The 19,596-nt window shown below is 38.8% G+C and overlaps 1 protein-coding gene across 3 annotated transcripts in view; it reads left to right on the forward strand.

The window, feature by feature from the left end:
• Positions 1-19,596, forward strand: part of PHF2 (PHD finger protein 2) — a 170,177-nt gene that overhangs the window by 101,989 nt on the left and 48,592 nt on the right. For all 3 annotated transcript variants that reach the window (XM_089523013.1, XM_089523022.1, XM_089523017.1), the window contains exons 3-6: positions 3,833-3,947; positions 9,849-10,009; positions 12,457-12,598; positions 16,940-17,126. In XM_089523013.1, the coding sequence (XP_089379139.1) occupies positions 3,833-3,947; positions 9,849-10,009; positions 12,457-12,598; positions 16,940-17,126 (605 nt within the window). The remainder of the gene's footprint in view (positions 1-3,832; positions 3,948-9,848; positions 10,010-12,456; positions 12,599-16,939; positions 17,127-19,596) is intronic.

Genomic DNA, 19,596 nt, shown 5'->3' on the forward strand with positions numbered 1-19,596 from the left:
CAGCCCCCCAAGGGGTCGAGCAACATTTTTTGCTCCAAAATGCCCCAAAATGAATGCGGCACATGGAGGCCTCCCTGCCCCTCCCCCAGAGTACCAAAACAAAGTTTTGCAGTGTTTAAAAATGTCTTCCAATATGCCCTCTAGCACCCCAAGAAGGTCCAAGACATGCTGAGAATACCCCATGTCCCCTAGAGCATGTTGAGGGGGGGGGGGCAAAACCTTGTTTTGTTTCGTGGAACTGTCTGCAGTACAGGGTGTGGTCCTCCGAGATCTCCTAGAGAGGCTAATGCAGCCTCCTAGCCTTCCAACACTGCTCACCTCTTGTTTAATAGTTGCATACAAGATGGAGAGAGCCAACATTGTGTTTTATTGGCTTATTGGATTGTATGCTGGATTTTATGAATTGTACTGTTTAGTAGTAATATGGGGGTTTGATTGGGTATTTTTTGTATTTTGTACTTGTTGTACACCGCCATGATCGCAGGAATGGCGGTATATAAATGGAATAAATAATAATAATAATAATAATAATAATAACAACAACAACAACAACACGGTATAGTGGTTTGGGTGGTGGACTAGGACATTGGGAGAACAGGGTTCAATTCCTGCTCAGTCATGGAAACCCAGTAGATGACTTTGGGCAAGTCACACAGTCTCAGCTTCAGAGGGAGGCAAAGGCAAATCCTATCTGAGTTCAGTTGGATTTACTCCTGTGCAAACATGTATGGGATTGTAGCCTAAGAGAATCAGCTTAAAAGGCCATGGGAATGCATGGATTTCTTTAGGATAATCCATTTTATCTTTTTCTTCTCATCCCCATTTTATTCTAACAACACTTTAAGGTGGCTAGGCTAGGAGGGTACAATTTGCTCAGAGTGAGTGTTACAGGGAAGTTGGGATTTGGCCTGGTAATAATGTGCACTGGCGGAAGGGTGGGAGAGTCCGTTGAGCTCATGCAGTGACCATGTATCTGAGAAAAAGCTGTAATTTTCAATAGGGTCTGCTAAAGATATTTTAATGTTACAATAATGTTTTATATAATACATTTATTGTTAATCATTCTGTGCTTGTACACACAAACAGTATTGCATTTACTTCTTTGGTTTTTAAAGGGTTGTTCAGATTTTCTTAAACCCAATACATAAATTCCTAGTCTCTTTGCTTAAAACCGTAGCTTTGGTTGACCTTCCTCCTTCTTTTTGCCTGACCATACTTGTTTGACCACACTCTGATGCTGGTCTTCTGGATTTCATCTATGAAATGTGGAAGGATGTGGTTTACTAAACATATGAGAAAGAGTATTTGTTAGTCAGACTCCCCTGTTGACATTTCTACTATCCTCTATATGCAGAAGGTATCTTTTTGAAATGGATTTTAAACTGGGGTGTACACAAATTTGAGTTCGGAGGCCATTTTCACCACCTACTTACTCCAAGTGGGCTACATCTTGCCACCATGGCTGCCATTTTCTGTAACCAGAGGTGATCTTCCTTTGCCTCTAGTGACCTTCAGGACAATTTGTCACTGGGTTGCCCCCCCCCCCCCAAAATGGGCCCCAGAAAGTGATTTTTTTTTGTCCAAAACATTTGACCCATTGGGGGGAGATGCTTGCCTAAAATTTAATGGGCCCAAGGTTTGCCAGGGTCAGTGGAAGTATGAAATGACCCAAGGGTCACACACGAGCCCCCCCCCCCCCCCCAGCCACACACGATGCCTTCAATATACATATGACTTTGGGATTTGGGATTCCTACCCTTGGTTTAAAAGCACATAAAGACCCTTCATGGATAAAGACTCCCCCAAAAGTTTCCCTCTATATGTGATGGAACTGGTAGCAGAGGAAAAGAAGATTAATGTATTCCTTCCTCGTAGAATCATAGAATCATAGAATCATAGAATCTTAGAGTTGGAAGAGACCACTAGGGCCATCCAGTCCAACCCCCTGCCATGCAGGAAATCCAAATCAAAGCATCCCTGACAGGTGGCCATCCAGCCTCTGTTTAAAGACCTCCAAGGAAGGAGACTCTATCACCTTCCGAGGAAGTGCATTCCACTGCCAAACAGCCCTTACTGTCAGGAAGTTCCTCCTAATGTTCAGGTGGAATCTCTTTTCCTGTAGCTTGCATCCATTGTTCCGGGTCCTGTTCTCTGGAGCAGCAGAAAACAAGCTTGCTCCCTCCTCAATATGACATCCTTTCAAATATTTAAACAGGGCTATCATATCACCTCTTAACCTTCTTTTCTCCAGGCTAAACATCCCCAGCTCCCTAAGTCGTTCCTCATAGGGAGGAACGTGTATTTAATACTGCCCTGAAGAATGCATAATTATTGTTTGCACAATTATTTGATTTGTGTCTTGTCTTTCACTCAGTATGGGACCCAAAGCGGCTTACAAATTGGTACTAAGGATACCAACATGATGGTAACAACAAGATGTGTAGAGTCTGTAGTTACAAGATAACATGTGCTCAGAAAATTTTTGTGGCTGAATCAGGCCTTTCTGTAGTTTTCTGCTGCCAGGGAAAACAACATCCCATTTAGAGTAGTAATAATCAATGCTAGATGTTCATTTAATCAGATTATAATTAGGCTGTCTCCTGTGCATATGTCTGACTGCATACTCAAAAGCTACATGACTGGGCAGCACAGAAGCAGTTCTCTTTCTCAGAAAATGTTCATTTCATCACTCAGATACAACCCAGTTGGTGCAATATGAAGAATGCTGGGTGTGCTGCAGCCTCAGTTTGAATTCAGTTCCATAATCCTGCTGATATCAAGTTAACTTCTGGCACTCCTACCTGATTGCAGTCTGCGAGCATTTCTAAATTTAGCAAGAATCCTTCAGATTATGATGTTAATAATTTGTTAATGTTTTCAGAAACAGTTGACCTTATTTCCATTGCCGCAAAATATCTTTTGTACAGTGGACCCTTGTTATACGCTGGAGCTTGGTTACAAGATCCCCTGTGTGTAACAAAATCTGTGGATGTTCAAGTCCCACTAAATATAAGGACATAGCAAAATGGTGTCCCTTATAAAAAATGGAAAATCAAGGTTTTATATTTGAAATTTATACTTTTTTGGAACATTTTCAAACCGTGGATACTTGAATCCATGTATAAAAAAAAATCTGTGTATAAGAAGGACCGACAGTATGCGTTTTTTAAAAAGAGGGGGTGCATTTGATATTTACAGTTCAAGCTAAAGCCACTTGCATCATTCATATTAGTGCTGTTTTTAATTTCCCAGAGGAGGCTGTGTGAGAAAAGTGACATCAGTGTGTAAAACTGTGTAGGTCCTTGTGGCAACTTTGTGCTAAGTTTTTGCCCAAGAGAATGCTAAAAACACATCTATGCTCACAAGAGTTGATTCACTACCCTACGTTCCTTATTCACTGTTTCCTATAATATAATGCAGCTTGGAAAATTATGCAGTTGTACAGTGGGAATCTCTCAGTCTTTGGCTGGTGTCCTGTTAGACGTATATGCACATTCCCTTATGTCCTTTTTTGATTAACCTAAATTTTATGCAAGGTTTACATATGGCTTTATGAAAGTTGTATAATTTGGTAGTTAATGTATGGCTCATTGCTTTTCATATTATCAGATTAAAACAGTTCTCTGTGCTACATCCAGGCTATGGTGCTAAGGTTTAAAAACAAATGCAAATACATACATATATAGATATAAGACTTCTCACTGGAATACAAATATACCTTGTCTTCCTATGTTAAAGTTGTTGCCCTGTCTCCTAAATTATTATTGTCAAACTCACAATCACAGTTATATCCCAGATTAGGCATAATTTTATCCAATCGTTTCTCTTGCAGTGAAAAAGAAAAGAAATTGGCATAAGCATGATACAGGTCAAACTATGGAAGTCAAACCTGTACAAAATGGTAGTCAGGTCTTCATCAAGGAACTCCGAAGTCGAACATTCCCAAGGTGAGTTGTTCAGTGATATCACTGTCCGTACTGTTGTTGTTAGTTCATGCTGTGAAGTACAAGAAGGTGTTTTGAATGTGCTGTTGCTGGTTTTTTTTTTAATCAGGAGGTTTTCCATCTAGATTTATGTAGCCAACAGTACAACAGACTTTAGACTAATAGCTCTCTGTGTGATTTCCTGCAGAGACACACTGTAAAATGTACTAGTCCCAATGATTTTTGCACCTTGTCTGTTGTCAAATTTTGGGCCATACAGTATTTGCTTTTCCACAATAAACAACATTACAATGGTTTGTTTGTGGATATTAAGAAATCTTTACCCTGACATCAGTAGGACAATCAAAAATGTTCTATGCAATATATTGCATAATTAATCATTGAACAATACTGAACCCATATAACCAAGATTCTATTATAAATGACACAATATAATTATCCAGCAATTCATAGCAACAGCAGGATCCTTGTATATTCTTTACTTACAAGAAAGTAGCATTCAAAAATGTTAATTAGATTGTATTTTTTTAAAAAAATGGTATTTTCTGCCTTTAATTGGCTTACATTCAATGTGATATACACTACTGAACAAAACTGCTCTATGTAACAGAAAAGGAAAAACAAACAAACAAACCAGTAATTAATTGCAATGCATGGGAGCTAATTAAAATCTAGTAACAGTGCTCTTCACCATTAAAAAAGCTAAAATGGAAGCAACAAAAAGCAGAAGTCACAAGTAGACAAAAGTAGACAGTATTAAAGATGCCAAAAAGTCTTTGTCATAGTGCTTTGCACTGGACAGTTTAACACCCCAGTTGCATTTTACGTGGAAGTTCACAAGAACTACAACAGAGCAATCTCCAGTGACAGTTTGTCCACGAACTTTCTGGGATTGTGTACTGTCATTGAGGGCATTCTAAGCAACTGTCATTAGCAAAACAGAAGGGTTGGAGCCTAACCTACTGTTCATTTCCCTGAGTGAAACTTCTATAATCCCAATGATTTCATTATAGAAGAACTGAGGCAGAGAGAGATTAGGGCCCCATTCCCACTGGCCCATTTATCCTGGATGGAACTGTACAGATGCGGGTCCCCCCCTCCTGAATCTCTCCGGAAGCAAGTGCCCACTATAATTTACCTTAATCGGGGTAATTTAACCCTGAATGCCATTGCAGCTCTTTGTGGGGAGTTCACATTTGCAGGTACCGGTTTAGAAGAAGGCTCCTTTGCTGTCAATCAAATTCAGTTCTGCTTTCGTCAAAGGTGACGTTTTCTACAGCAATTGGGTAACCGGATGGGTGCTTCCCCCCTCCTTTTTTAAAAAAAAAAACTGGTGGCAGTGTGCACATAGTTTGTCAAATTTAAAAACTTCCAGGTGTGTGTGTGTGTTGTGTGTATTTGGGTCACTACAGATTATGGATCTTCCTCTGCCTCCGTTTTCAAACCCAAAATGCAATCTAATGCCATCTCTGCATCCTCCCTCCTTGCAACCCCAGAATGCCTCATACACGTACAATAATAATAATAATAATAATAATAATAATAATAAATTAATTCCTCAGCCCAAATGCCATCTCTGCATCCTTTGCTTTCCCTCAGCCACCCCAGAATTCCTTACAGACACATACAGTAGCAAAAGCATTCTGTATCAATTTGCCAAATAAAACAGAAACATTGGTAACATTTGCATTGTAGCATTCACATATAAAAATAATTTAGAAAAAAAAAGGCTCTTGCAAAGTAAAGTGCCATGCTGGACGGAAGCTAATAAAAGGGAAATGTAGCACCAGCACACATATTCTATCTATATATGTATCTACCTGTAGAAAAAGTATTCGCATAGTCTGTCAAAATAAAAATACAAAAAAGGCATGTTCTGTTCCCTGCCCTCCCTCTGACTTAATTCCCTCTCCTGAAATTGACCCTTCACCCTGCTCCTTCTTCCTCCTCCTTCACGTTTCTGCCCTTCATGGCACCCTTCTTTACCCCAGCTCCTTCTTCCTCCTCCTCCTCCTTCTGATTCTGCCCTTCATGGCCCCCTTCTTTCCCCCGGCTCCTTCTTCCTTCTCCTCCTCCTTCCGATTCTGCCCTTCATGGCCCCCTTCTTTCCCCTGGCTCCTTCCTCCTCCTCCTCTTCCTCCTCCTCCTCCTTCTGATTCTGCCCTTCATGGCCCCCTTCTTCCCCCCGGATCCTTCTTTCTCCTCCTCCTCCTTCCGATTTTGCCTTTCATGGCCCTCTTCTTTTCCCCGGTTCCTTCTTCCTTCTCCTCCTCCTGATTCTGCCCTTCATGGCCCCCTTCTTCCCCCCGGCTCCTTCTTCCTCCTCCTCCTCCTTCTGATTCTGCCCTTCATGGCACCCTTCTTTACCCCGGCTCCTTCTTCCTCCTCCTCCTCCTCCTTCCGATTCTGCCCTTCATTTGCCCCTTCTTTCCTCTGGCTCCTTCCTCCTCCTCCTCCTCCTCTTCCTCCTCCTCCTCCTCCTCCTCCTTCCGATTCTGCCCTTCATGGCCCCCTTCTTTCCCCCAGCTCCTTTTTCCTCCTCCTTCTCCTCCTTCTTCGCCCCAATGAAGGGGAGGCATGTTCCGCCCTCCCTCTCCTGAACTTGACCCGATCATGATCGGGGACGAGTTCATATTTGCCAGACCCGGTTTTCTCAAAAGATACAGCTTAAACTCCGCTTTCAAAAGACCCGCACCAAGGGGCATTTGCCCCTGAGTAAGTGTGAAAGCCTCATTTTCACTTGTGGAAGGATCAGGGCCAATATGAACTTCCTGTAGTTAATCCGGGTTCTGATCCGGGATAAAAGGTAGTCTGAATGGCCCCTCAGATAGTCATTCCCTCCTGTTCCCACACATTTCTCTCAGCATGCTGACAAAGCAACCAACTAGTGGGAAGCAAACTTCCATCCATTCCTGCTTTCAGATGAGCAAAAGCCTTTTTCATGCATTATTCACATGAAAGGCTGTGGAGTTCTTTGAATATGAACTTGCCCTATTCTTGACACATGATCATCTGAAAGAAGAAATGCTTTGTGCACTGGCCTTGATACATTCTGCGTATTCTGGGATCCTGAACATCCGGAAGCCTATGTGCATAGACCTCCAGCCATGTAGACTTTCACCTTGTAGAAACACACAATGCATGGATGTCTTGGTCAGAATTGGTGTGGCACATCTCTGTACCCTTTCAATACTGCATGGAACTTTCATTTAATACATAAAATGGACTAAAATATCTTTAGCTTGAGTGGAACGGATAACAAAACACCTTTACAATGGAACAGTTGAACAATGCAGTTCCTCAGTGTGTTCTCCTTAATTGCTGTTAGACAATTAATTGTTTTTAGATAATTAAAAAGAATCCCTCTCTGGGATTGTTTGAACTTTTTTTTTAAACCAAAGGCAATTGAGAAGAAAGCAACAATTACTCAAATGCAGACTTGCTATTTGTACTAGGTTTCAGTGGTAAATGGGAAATTATTTATATAGTAGGGCACTTTTAAACAATCCACCACATTTAGAGAGTGGTTAATTAGTTATAATTAATTATTATAGAGGATTTTTCCTCCTATTCTAGCATAGGGTGCTCATCTGCTTCTTAAACTTTTGTTTGTATCTTCCTTGGTTGTCCCAGGAAAGCCATTGATGTCCTTAAACTGAGATGTAGTTCAAAGGAAGCACAGAAGAGGGCAGTCATGCATTATCTGAAAGAGTTTTGATGTCTTTAAATGCCTATATTGAGAGAGAAATTAACCTTGCAATCAGCTATCCTTTGCAATGACCTTCTTTTGAAAGATACATTATCTTGGGTATGACAACATGCTTGCTTAGAAGACCTTGTGTCTTAGTTATCTGCATATCTAATTTTCCCTGGTGTTCTTCAAATATACAATGACAAAAAAACATGTCTGTTTAATCAGATCGCCGCAATTTTCCTTTCATGCCACTTCAAATCAATACACAATTATCTATTTAGAAACAGATATTAACACACTTTTAAACAGGCAGTAAGTAGCTTGTATATGTGGCATATGCAATATATGCTTCTAAATAACATATTTCAAAAGGTTTTGGCAATCTGTACAGATCTGGTTGTGACTGACACCCATATTTATCATTAGGTGCCTGTTTTTAGAACACACATGTAAACAGTGGCTTAAATGCATAACATTATAAATGCTAAAGCTTGTTGAGCAACAGTCTTTAACATATTTGCAGAACTCTTTACATAAAACATAGTAGAATTCAGAGACATAGCAGTGTTAGTCTGGAATATAGTAAGCAAATGGATCTTGAAGCACCTTTGAAACTAACTGAATGAAAGGGGTTGCAGCATAAGCTTTTGTAGATGCATCTGAGGATCTAGACCAAGCCTTCAACCTCTTTTGCATAGTTACTGCTACAAGATACCTTTACATACTAATAAAGCATGGTAGTTTCTTATCTCACATTAGGTACATAGTATTTTTTAATTTATTTTGTTTCCCCCTGGAACCTGTTATTATGGAATTTTAATCATCTTGGTGATTTGTGCTCTTTCAGTCCAATTATGAGGGACAATTCTGTAACAGAGTGTTCTGCTCAAAATTAATCACTTAGAGAAAACACGTACATATTCCTAGTATTATTTTGATGACATCGAGCTTGAAACATGGGTTTTGGCTGCAATATACAGTACACGTGAGTGGCTCTACAATTTTTCCAAAGTTACCTGACATAATATTTCATGTGGGAAAAGAAAACTACCATTCACAAATAGGGCAGTTAACATTTCCTAAGTAAAATAATGTACAGGGTGTGTTAACATTATACCCTTGCACTAATCACTTCTAATGATTAAGCATTGATTAAATTGTGAAGTAATTAGTTTGTCTTTCTAGATTAATGGATACAACATTAATGACATGGAAACATTGTTTAGTTTAATAAAATTTGAACAAAGAGAAAGCACCAAAGGAGCAACAAGATAATTAATACTGATGTTTTGTTTTACTATTTTGCAAATATAATACACAAAATAATTAGACTCATCAGCATATATTTACGATATTTATGCCCCGCCCTTCAACCCTAAAGGCTCTCAGAGCGGAGATTGCATTGTACAGTATATACATTAAGTCATTTTTCTGCTATTTAGTTGTTTCCCATTGTACTGATTTGTAGAAATTGAGTTTACACACTACTGAAATCGATGGACAGTTTAGTGCATTTAATATATCATATTGATTTCTCATTCAGCTTATCACATTGATTTCTCTCAGACTTAAGTAGGATTAACATTAGACCCTAGATCTTGAAAACAATATATAATTATATATGAAGAAACATATAGGTAAATCTGCTTAACCACCACCACTATTTTCCTAGGCTTTTAGCACCTTCTGTATTAAGCTGTTTCATACTCAAGGCAATGGGTCCTTCAGAAACTCTCTTCTGCCCTATTGCCCTTTCCATTTACCTCTAACAAATGGTGGGTATAGCAACAGTGATGGCTCTAATGGCAACTGAGAAGATTCTTTTTGAGGCCACTGTTGCTCCCTGGCATCTAGAACTTTCAAATAGCTATCTCTGTCAAGGATTCTGGGATACATGGTTTCCAGGATTCCTGAATATTTGATAGGCATGTCAGGTAGCTGGCAAACTATGTATTTCATGGCTTCTTCAGCCAGCAGGGTTGTACAGTGTAGCATGTTTCGCAGAGATCACGTATATTGTTTTGAGATCCCTTATGTTCATCTGACTGCCTGATTAAGTAAAGCAAGGAATTCAAAGGATCACATGTTTAATATGGAGAACAGTATAGTGATTTGCATGCTGTTTTCATCAGTGACAAAAAGAAAATATTAACTTTGGCGTGAAATAATTTTGTAGTTGACACAACTTGAAATGTGTTTTGACTGTTTAGTGCTGAAGATGTGGTAATAAAAGTGACCGGAAGCCAACTAACAGTTGAATACATGGAAGAAAATGGATTCACAGAGCCTATTCTTGTTCCGAAGAAGGATGGCTTAGGCATATCAGTTCCTGCACCAACTTTTTATGTTAGTGATGTCGAAAACTATGTTGGTATGTATGTTGCTTCTGCTTAGTAGACAGCCCAATCAACCTAAACCTATGTAAATTTATAGGGAAACTAAAGAGGAGCTCTTAATCAGCCTGACTTACCTGGCATCTTCTAGATGTGTTGTATTACAACACCAATCATCCTAGAAAGCATGCAGTATTGGAAGCAGCCAAAAATGGAAAGGATCACTCCCCTGATGTGGAAGCAATGGTACCTACATTGGGGCAGTGGCGACGGGTGGCTTCCATGTCATTGGGGTGGTGAATGCTCTCCAGGGCTTAGTTTGAACTCCAGGGAGTTTTCCATTGTGCCAAGGCTTATCAAACTCCTTTAAAATTTGGACAAAAACTTAGAGAGGATTCATCATCCCATTGTCCTGGAAGCCATCAGCTGCCACTGCATTAGGGGAGAACTTGGGATGTTAGTTTAATGGACTACGATGGTGACCATGCTGGTTGGGGGATTCTGGGAACTACAGTTTTAAAAAGTAACTTCCCAAAGCTAGCTATTGGCAAGGCTTTCTTTTTTGGAAGACAGTTTTCACTGCTGATCTTTTAGTCCCTTGTTTCCCTACTATAGTACAGGTTGAGCCTCCCTTATCTGAAATACTCCAAAACCCAAAAAATAAAATAAAATAAAATAAAATAAAATAAAATAAAAACCATGGGTGGCTGTGATAGTGACACCTTTGCTTTTTGATAGTTCAGTGTACACAAACTTTGTTTCATGCACAAAATTATTAAAAATATTGTGTAAAATTACCTTTCATGGTGTCTATGAAATGTAATTTTGTATTCAGACAGGTCTCACCTCCAAGATATCTCATGTATATGCAAATACAAGTATTCAAAAGAGAGAGAGAGAGAGAGAGAGAAGAAGAAGAGAAAAGAAAAAAAGAAAAGAAAAATATCTGAAACCCAAAACACGTCTGGTCCCAAGCATTTTGGATAAGGGATATTCAATCTGTAGTTCCTTATTTTTTAGGTTCTTAGACTTTCTGCATATTATCAGTCTGAGGTTGTTTACTCCCTAAAATGTTACATTTATATATATTTAATTATGCTTGTATCTTTTCCCTCTTTTCCCTGTTTCTACTTTATCAAGTCTTCTGGTCTTTTCCAGTGAGTCATGTTGTCTCATAATATGTCCAAAGTATGATATCCTCAGTTTAGTCATCTTTGCTGCCAGTGAGAATTTAGGCTTGATTTGCTCTAAAACTCATTTGTTTTTCTTCTGAGCAGACCATGGGTATTCATAGAATTCTTCTCCAGAACAATATTTCAAATGTTGATTTTCTTCTCATCGGGTTTTTTCACTATCCAGCTTTCAGACCCAAATATAGAAAGTGGAAATATTATGGCCTGGATGATTCTGATTTTGGTATTTAATGTGATGTCCTTACACTTTAGGATTTTATCTAGCTGCATTCATGGCTACCCTTCCGAGTCTTAGACTTCTGCTAATTTCTTGACTATAGTCTCCATTTTGGTTAGTGATGAGCTAAGGTACAGGAAATCATTAACATCACAGAATATTTATATAGCACTGACAATGTTTCAGGCACTGCCATTAATTGTTTCATGTCAGGAACCATTGTTGGTTCGAAAGTTAGAACAATTTAAGAGGCTTGGTTTGCTTTCCATGTGAGTAGTGTAGCATAGTTTGAGTGTTGGACTATGACTCTGGAGACCAGAGTTCAATTCCCTGCTAAGCCATGAAATTCATTGGGTCATCTTGGGCAAGTCACACTTCTCAGCGTCAGAGGAAAGCAATAACAAACTCCCTCTGAACAAATCATGTCAAGAAAAACCCATGATAGGTTCATCATGATAGGATCGCCATAAGTCGGAAATGACTTGAAGGCACACAACAACAAAAGGGTAGGTGTAGCAGTGGAAAAAGTTTTTGCTCACCTTTAGATCAAAAAGCACCCAGCCCACATACTTTATTTCCAATAGAAATTTTAAAGGGCAAAAAACCCCCAAACAAAATGATTTCACTTATAAATAGGAAATGTAGATGTATGTACATTGTTGTTGTTTATTTTAAATCTTTTTCCATTGCTACATCAAAATCAGAAGGCAGGGTCTGAGGGGCAGTGGGTATGGCTTCCCTCACACTGCAAAAATGACCAGGGGAAGTAGCATGCATGTACATTTTAAGTGATGCCCATCATCACTTAAAAAACTTAGCCTGAGATTTGAGAGATGCAGGGGCTAGCCCCCACAGAGCCTTGAAACCCATGCAGTGACTTGGGCCAGACACTTTCACTCAGTCTATCTATCTCACACAGTTGTGAGGATAAATAGAAAGGAGAGCCACACCCTGAGCTTATTGGATGAAAGAGAAGATATAACAGGTGCTCTGAGCTTTATCACACCCCAGAACTCTGATGGGACCCAGTTTAACATTACCAATATCTTCAGTGCTTTTCTTTCTTTATTTTTAGGACCAGAAAGGAGTGTGGATGTCACTGATGTCACCAAGCAAAAAGACTGCACGATGAAGCTAAAGGAATTTGTTGATTATTATTACAGCACCAACAGGAAACGAGTCCTCAATGTAATTAACTTGGAATTTTCAGATACAAGGTAAGATGTAAGGGGGATATGTGGATTAAGATACAATAATAAATTTCAGTCTATTAGTAAATGTTTGAGCAGAGATAATGGCTTAGAGGGCCAGCGTAGCATAGTGGTTTCAGTGTTGAACTGTGACTCTAAAGACCAGGATTTGATTGTCCACTCAGCCATGAAACCCACTGGGTGACCTTGGGCAGTTATATACTCTTAGCCTCAGGGGAATGCAATGACAAACCTCCTCTGAACAAATCTTGCCAAGAAAACCCCATGATAGGTTCACCTTTTGGTCACCATAAATAAGAAACAACTTGAAGGCACACTACAACAACCACAATGGCCTCTTGGCACACAAATTGTATTAATGTACTGGTTTCCATTACAAACAAAACATTTTCCTCTTCAAGGAAAGACTGACTTCAATGAAGCTGCCTTTCATTAAATAAGAATTTATTGTCTTAATACAACAGAGATAATTAATAGCCCAACAGCCTATCAGACCTCTGGATTTGTTTATCCTGTCAGGATTTCCATGCTAAACTAGACCTTGAAGGTGTATGACCAGTGATAGAATTGACTTTATCAGTATCCCATTTCACCCTGATCCCATTCCCACAACCATGTAACTGTGCATAAATGATATCTGAGCCATGAATATTGTATTCTGTCAATATGTCTGAAGGAGTAAATTGTAATCCAGGAGAGTTCATGCTAAAATAAATCTGTTATCTTAAGGATACTATAAAACATCTTCTTTTCTTTTCTTGCTCTTTTCTTTCTTTTCTTTTCTTGCTCTTTTCTTTTTTTAAATGAAACAATGCATTTGCTAGAGGCCATCAGTCTAAAGAACCATCTTTTCCCCACCACATATGTGATTAGGGTTTGTTTGTTTTTTAGTTGTTCTACACTATGAATGACAATTACAGTTCTTTGAGACAAATTATTTAATTTCAACATGCATTTACTGAAACTTTGTTCTGGGGAATTTCACTTATGGTGGGGAGCAATGAATTTATGATTAGCTGAACCATGTAATTTAAACTTCTTTTTTCATGTAGGATTCCTGGGTAATCTACATACACATGAAAAGATTAATATTATAGGGAAAGGAGGCTCCTTTATAAACATAGAAAATTATGAACTCTGGCACAGTCAAAATGAACAATGCTTGTTTTAGAAGAGAATTCCATCTTATTGGACGAGAGAAAGAAGTGATAATTAATGCAGATTACAGAAAGTCTGCAGGATAATTGCAAAATCATTTTTTTGTAGTTTCCATAGCTCTTTAAGCAGTATTTATTGTTTTAATAATGTAACCCCTTCTTTGTGCACAAATGGATCAAAGCAATTTCAAATCACTGTGCTTATAGGTAAATTTCAATAGGTATTTTTATGGTTGCATTCTACTGGAGAAGCAATAATGACAGGAGACATTTCATTCTTAAGAATGTTTGGAGTTATCATTACATGCTGCTGATGTAATCAACAGCTTGCAATTAATGTATTTTTTAACAAAGAGCCTGACACATTAACAGGCTCCAATGCTCTGTCCTGATATAGAGCATAAGAGCTGTGCAACATAAGGGAGCATTTTGGATGTATGGTATCACACAAAAGGTAAATGCAAAAGCAACAAGTGAAAACAAGTCTGTATCTACACTTTTCTAAACAAGCTGCTATGTTTTCAAGGCATTGGATAAATAACTATTTGGAAAACTGAGAGTATAGTTTCTTGGGACCTGTGGGAGTAGGTAGATGCCCAAGATTTGTGTGTAGCCCCTGATCCTTCCGAAGTTGCCCACCCCACTTTAGAAGCCTAGCTGCACTAACAGTCCAGTGTTACAGATACATACTCAGAAGTCAGTTCTGTTGATGTATACTCATGATTGCACTCTAAAAGAATTCTTCTCATATTTGAAATACACAGAAGAATTATACCTTTATTGCCATAAAATAAATCATGTAAGCTTTTAAAGCTCCACTGGCTTCTTCATCAGGCAAATGATGTTAAAAAAAATCATACAGGAGAAGAAAGATGATGATGTTAAAATCACAGGACTACATTCTGTATCAGATGTTGTTTGCGTTGTAGTTAAGTTGTCCTAGAGGGATCTCAGTGCAGGCAAAGGTCATTCTCCTTATTTTCTATGTGGGGACCAAAGACAAAGGGCAATAAAAAACAGGTAATAAAATTTCAACTCCATTAGCAACAGAAAGTAACTTCCCTGTCCAACACAACTACTGAATATCTTTCTCAGATTTGAGTAATCAAGTGGTAACTGCAGGAAAATGTTGGAATGTGCAGTACTTTTGTTGAGAATTCCAAACACTACATTCCAGTTTCTTTCCATTCCTGAATTTCCACTTTCCTGCTCCAGTAGTCATTAAGCATTCAAACTTGGTGTCCTCATTAGGTTACAACGAAAGAGTGATGTGGTAAGACACAGAACAGAACAGACAGAATAGAGTTGAAAAGATCAGATACTTATTTTATTCATTTTTTTTAAAATTCAAAGTATCACCTCTCGAGTCTGAACCCACCATTGTGGTGATATGTAATGGGTAAAAGCATTGAAAACATTAATTAGATTATGCCCCCCCATGTGTGCATCCTTGAGCTCTCTTTACTTCATGCCCCTGCCAATTGAACTGTCTAGTTTGTATATGTTGTAATTACATCTATTGCATTATTGGCAATTGCGTTTTTGATTTTGCCAGCCTGTTTATATGCCAGTGCAAAGGTGCTTATTTTCCTCCTTGAGATGAAGCATCCCAGCTTCTTTTTGCTCTGGTTTTTAGCCCTGGAGCACAGCTTCATTTCACTTTCCAGTCGCTTTCTCCTTCTGTGTCATCTAAACCCGCTGTCTCCAATGCAGCTCTTTTACCCATGTGTTTTGCCCCTATGCCTATAATCCATTCAGGTATACATTCTCATCTGTTTGAAGAATGACACATTTCTAACAGACTTCATTCTAATGCAGCCATTATCAAAACAGTGTCTTCTGCACTGGAGGCATGTAGAAAGCAGCCTGATAAGAGCTACATCTCAGTTTTTTTTTCTTTTGTCCTTATTTCCACTCAGCTAATTAGGTGACCAATCAAATTAATTCACAATGGAGGTATACACTAGCTCTTATCCAACTGAAGTACAGATTTAAGGTAAGGTAGGTGTCTCTATAAGCCTCATTCCAAATCTACTATTGTCCCCTGCTCTTGAGTGAAGGCGCAAATGCTTCAAGTGTACAGGTATTTTCCTTCTCTTATTTACGTTCTGCAGCATCTGCCATTCTTCTTAGACTTAAAAGTTCCGCTGACACGCACTCTCTCAGCTCTAATTGCCTGCATTTAACTTCATATGATATCTTACCCTCTCTATGTCATATTTGGGTGAATTCTGCACTTTTTAAAGCTTTAAAGTTTAAAGCAGAGCATAGAGTTGATAACTCAATAATCTGGCCTATGACTTCCACCTCAGTATACAGCAGCTTCCTGGATTGCTACCTGGAGTTCCTAATATTATTCTGCTCCTCAGAGTCACTGAATGTAGACTCTTTCTAGGATCCCTTCCCACAATAGGTGCTACCCTTCTATCTGCAGGAACCAGTGAAACTCTCCAGTTGTGTGTGGACGGCAATGATGATGTTTATTTATAAAAATATACAAAAAGTGAACATTAAAATAGAATGAAACTTTTCATAGTAAGTATACACAGTATCCTGTTAAAAAAAGAATAAAATGCAACTGAAGAATATAAAAGCTATTAAAAACAATTCAGTTCAAAGCAACATAGCACCCCCTTTCTGTTTTAAAAGCCTGTCAGAATAACAAAAGGTTTCAGCCTGCAGACAGAAGGAGAGGAAATGAGTTCCAGAGTCTCTAGGGGCTTCTACTGAGAAGGCCCTCTTTTGCATCTGCACCAGCCATGCTTGCAATGGTGATGAGACTGAAAGAACCCAGGCTGACTCATATAGGGAAATATGGTGCTCCAGATAGCCATATAGAGCCTTATATATTATAACCAGCACTTTGAATTGTGCCTGGAAACAAACTGGAATCCAGTGAAGCTGTTTCAACAGGGGAATAGTACAGTCTCTGTGACCTGCCCCAGTTACAGTCTGGCTGCAGCTCTTTGGACCAGCTGAAGTTTCCAAAAACTCTTCAAAGGCAGCCCCTTCAGGGTGTTCATATACCCTAAAGATGTCTTTTCAAATGCTCTTTCTTTTACTTGCATCATTTGTCAGTTGTCATGACATGTTATGAAACTAGCCCTGGAAATGTGTCTATTGAGATGAGCTCTGACAGTATGCTTTATGCTAATTCATATCTTTTACATTTTGTTTTATCTTCAAACAGAATGTCCAGTTTTGTAGAATCTCCTGATATTGTCAAGAAACTCTCTTGGGTACACAATTACTGGCCTGATGATGCTTTGCTGGCAAAACCCAAAGTGACCAAATACTGCCTGATCTGTGTGAAGGACAGCTATACAGATTTTCACATAGACTCCGGTGGAGCCTCAGCCTGGTATCATGTCCTGAAAGTAAGATGCTTTATTCATCTTTTTAAAACAAACATTATTGTAGCCAATGTGAAGTCGAAGGCTTTCATGGCCGGCATCCATGGTTTTTTGTGGTTTTTTTCAGGCTATGTGGCCAAGAAGAGTTTCTTCCTGACATTTCGCCAGCAACTGTGGCTGGCATCTTCAGAGAATTATTGTAGCCCTTTTTACAGGGCCATCTTCAGTTCCTACATAAGCTCTACTGCTAAAATGAGGGAATGACATTTAATAAAAATACATATGGGGCTTTAGTTTTAATTAATTATTTTGGGCAACTATTTTGCTAATATTCCCTAAAACCTCTATAATGTCAAATCAAATTTTGTTTACCTCAAGCCAATGTCCATTGCAATGAGAAATAAATCTCTGGTACTGAAATGGAAGGGCTTTGGCACACATAAAATCACTGATTTAATTTCACAGGACCAACATTAAAAGATACTGAAAGTGCAACAATCATATATTAAACAAGTATCATAGGTAATGAAATAAAAAATCCTTGACAAGCATACAAAATCAGTGAGTTCATTTAGGCGTGAATTATAAAAATTTAAAACTCAGTATTTGCTTGTTGCCTATATTTCAATAGCAGCTGCTTACCGTAATTCTTTTTTTAAGCGTAACTGCATAATCCTTGTCCTCAAGGAGAAAATTCTCAGAATAATCAGATAAATGTTCTGGTCAAGACAGCAATAAACAGGCAAATTAACTCTCCCTATCAGTCTCTATACTAAGACTAAATAACAAAACACAGGCCACAGTTTCAATTTATCCATCTACATGTACACATACCTGACTCTGAAATGGGATTCTTCTGTGTTGACTGTCAAGTATTGCTGACAGAAGCACATTCAAATGAGCATTTGAGAAAGTTTTCCAATATTTCAGGTATGTTTTCCAATATTTCAGGTATGCAGTCCTTAGGACTGAAGCGTGGCTTTGGCATGGCTTCCGGACTCTTCGGACACATGCATCATTGAAACAGCATACCTCCAAAGTGACCCAAAGCAGCTTTATTTTTGCCTGTCTCTATGGGGCCATAGTTAATCAGCCTTATCCTAACCTTGCTTCTTCTTTTGACAAAACACTTTCCTCACCTAACCAATTAGTGTATAAATGTTTTGCATACCGTTTACAGATTACACAAAACTGACCAAAAGGCTAGCAATACGCTCATTTTAGTTTTGGGACTTTTCTTTTCTATAAGACTGTTATTGCATTTTGGATAAATTTAAGTTGATAATTCAGTATAACAGTGAGCAGTGATTCCCACCACTTAATATTTGATTTTTAAAATTCTGGTGGTATGAAGTCTGTTCCTGGGGCTTTAACAGGGAAATAAGATTCTTGAGTTTTGTTTTGGATATGGAGGCCACTGAGGTAAATTATCTGGGATTTTGAAAATCTGGTTTACTCTTTCTGTACCATAAAAAACCAACACGCACATTCACTAGGACACATATTGAATACTACAGACATTGTCCAATAGACCTGTCAGTGCACACCAAAAAGATAACTATTTGTATAATAAGAAGCTTTCACCAACATTTGAGAAACACTTACTCCATCCTGCCATGTGTCTTTAATCAAAGTTTAGTACTTTCACCTGCACATAATACACCCCTCTAACTAAATACCAAAGTTGGTATTTCTGTACTTATGATAAGTTCTATTTAATCATGTGGGGCATTTATTTTTGGGCCCATTTACATCCTTAGTCAAATCAACCTTTTTCTGCAAATATAATTGGCCAGACATTTGGAAAGGAGATGGGAATAGCTTCAGGAACAGAACACCAGGCTTGGTCCATGTTTCCCTCACTGGATCAGAATTGCATGGTTGTTTCCATGCCAGTGGGAACCTGAATCCGTTTGGATTTTCTGTACAAAGTGTAAAAGAGCTGCCCAAAGTGCTGAACATTCAGTATCTTAGTCATCGGCGCTGAAATTCAGACTGATGCCCAGAGTGGTCCATTGACATGGAAGTCACCAGTCTCCACTGCCATGTGTTGTGATTAATTACATTACAAGGCTTGTACTTCTGAGATCTTTTCATTGGTCCTTTAATAATATGTATAGTACAACCAAGCGCAGTGGACTTTGCATATAACCACAGTTGTAGTTTTAATAGACATTCCTGTTTCTACAACTTATATGTTTGTGCAATCACTGTGGGAGCATAGTCATGCCTGAAGTGGACAGCTCCTTTTACTGGATGAAAATCAGAAAGATCTGAAGATGTAAAAACAAAAAACAAAACCTGAGCTACAGGTTATGTTAGCATATGTTATGTTAGGCATATGTTGTTTTGCTACGCAAAGTGATATCCCCTAGATCAGTGTCAGTCTCAGAGCCATTGGCTGCTGGTCCGTGAAAGAACAAAACAGTTGTCCCACCGGGTACAAATACAGTAATCGGAAGAAATTAATTGCTGGTCCCCCATATCAGCCTGA

This window comes from Sceloporus occidentalis, unplaced genomic scaffold (assembly GCF_023333645.1).
Source record: "Sceloporus occidentalis isolate IW3139 unplaced genomic scaffold, rSceOcc1.0.p SCAF_1, whole genome shotgun sequence".
Classification (NCBI taxonomy): Eukaryota; Metazoa; Chordata; class Lepidosauria; order Squamata; family Phrynosomatidae; genus Sceloporus; species Sceloporus occidentalis.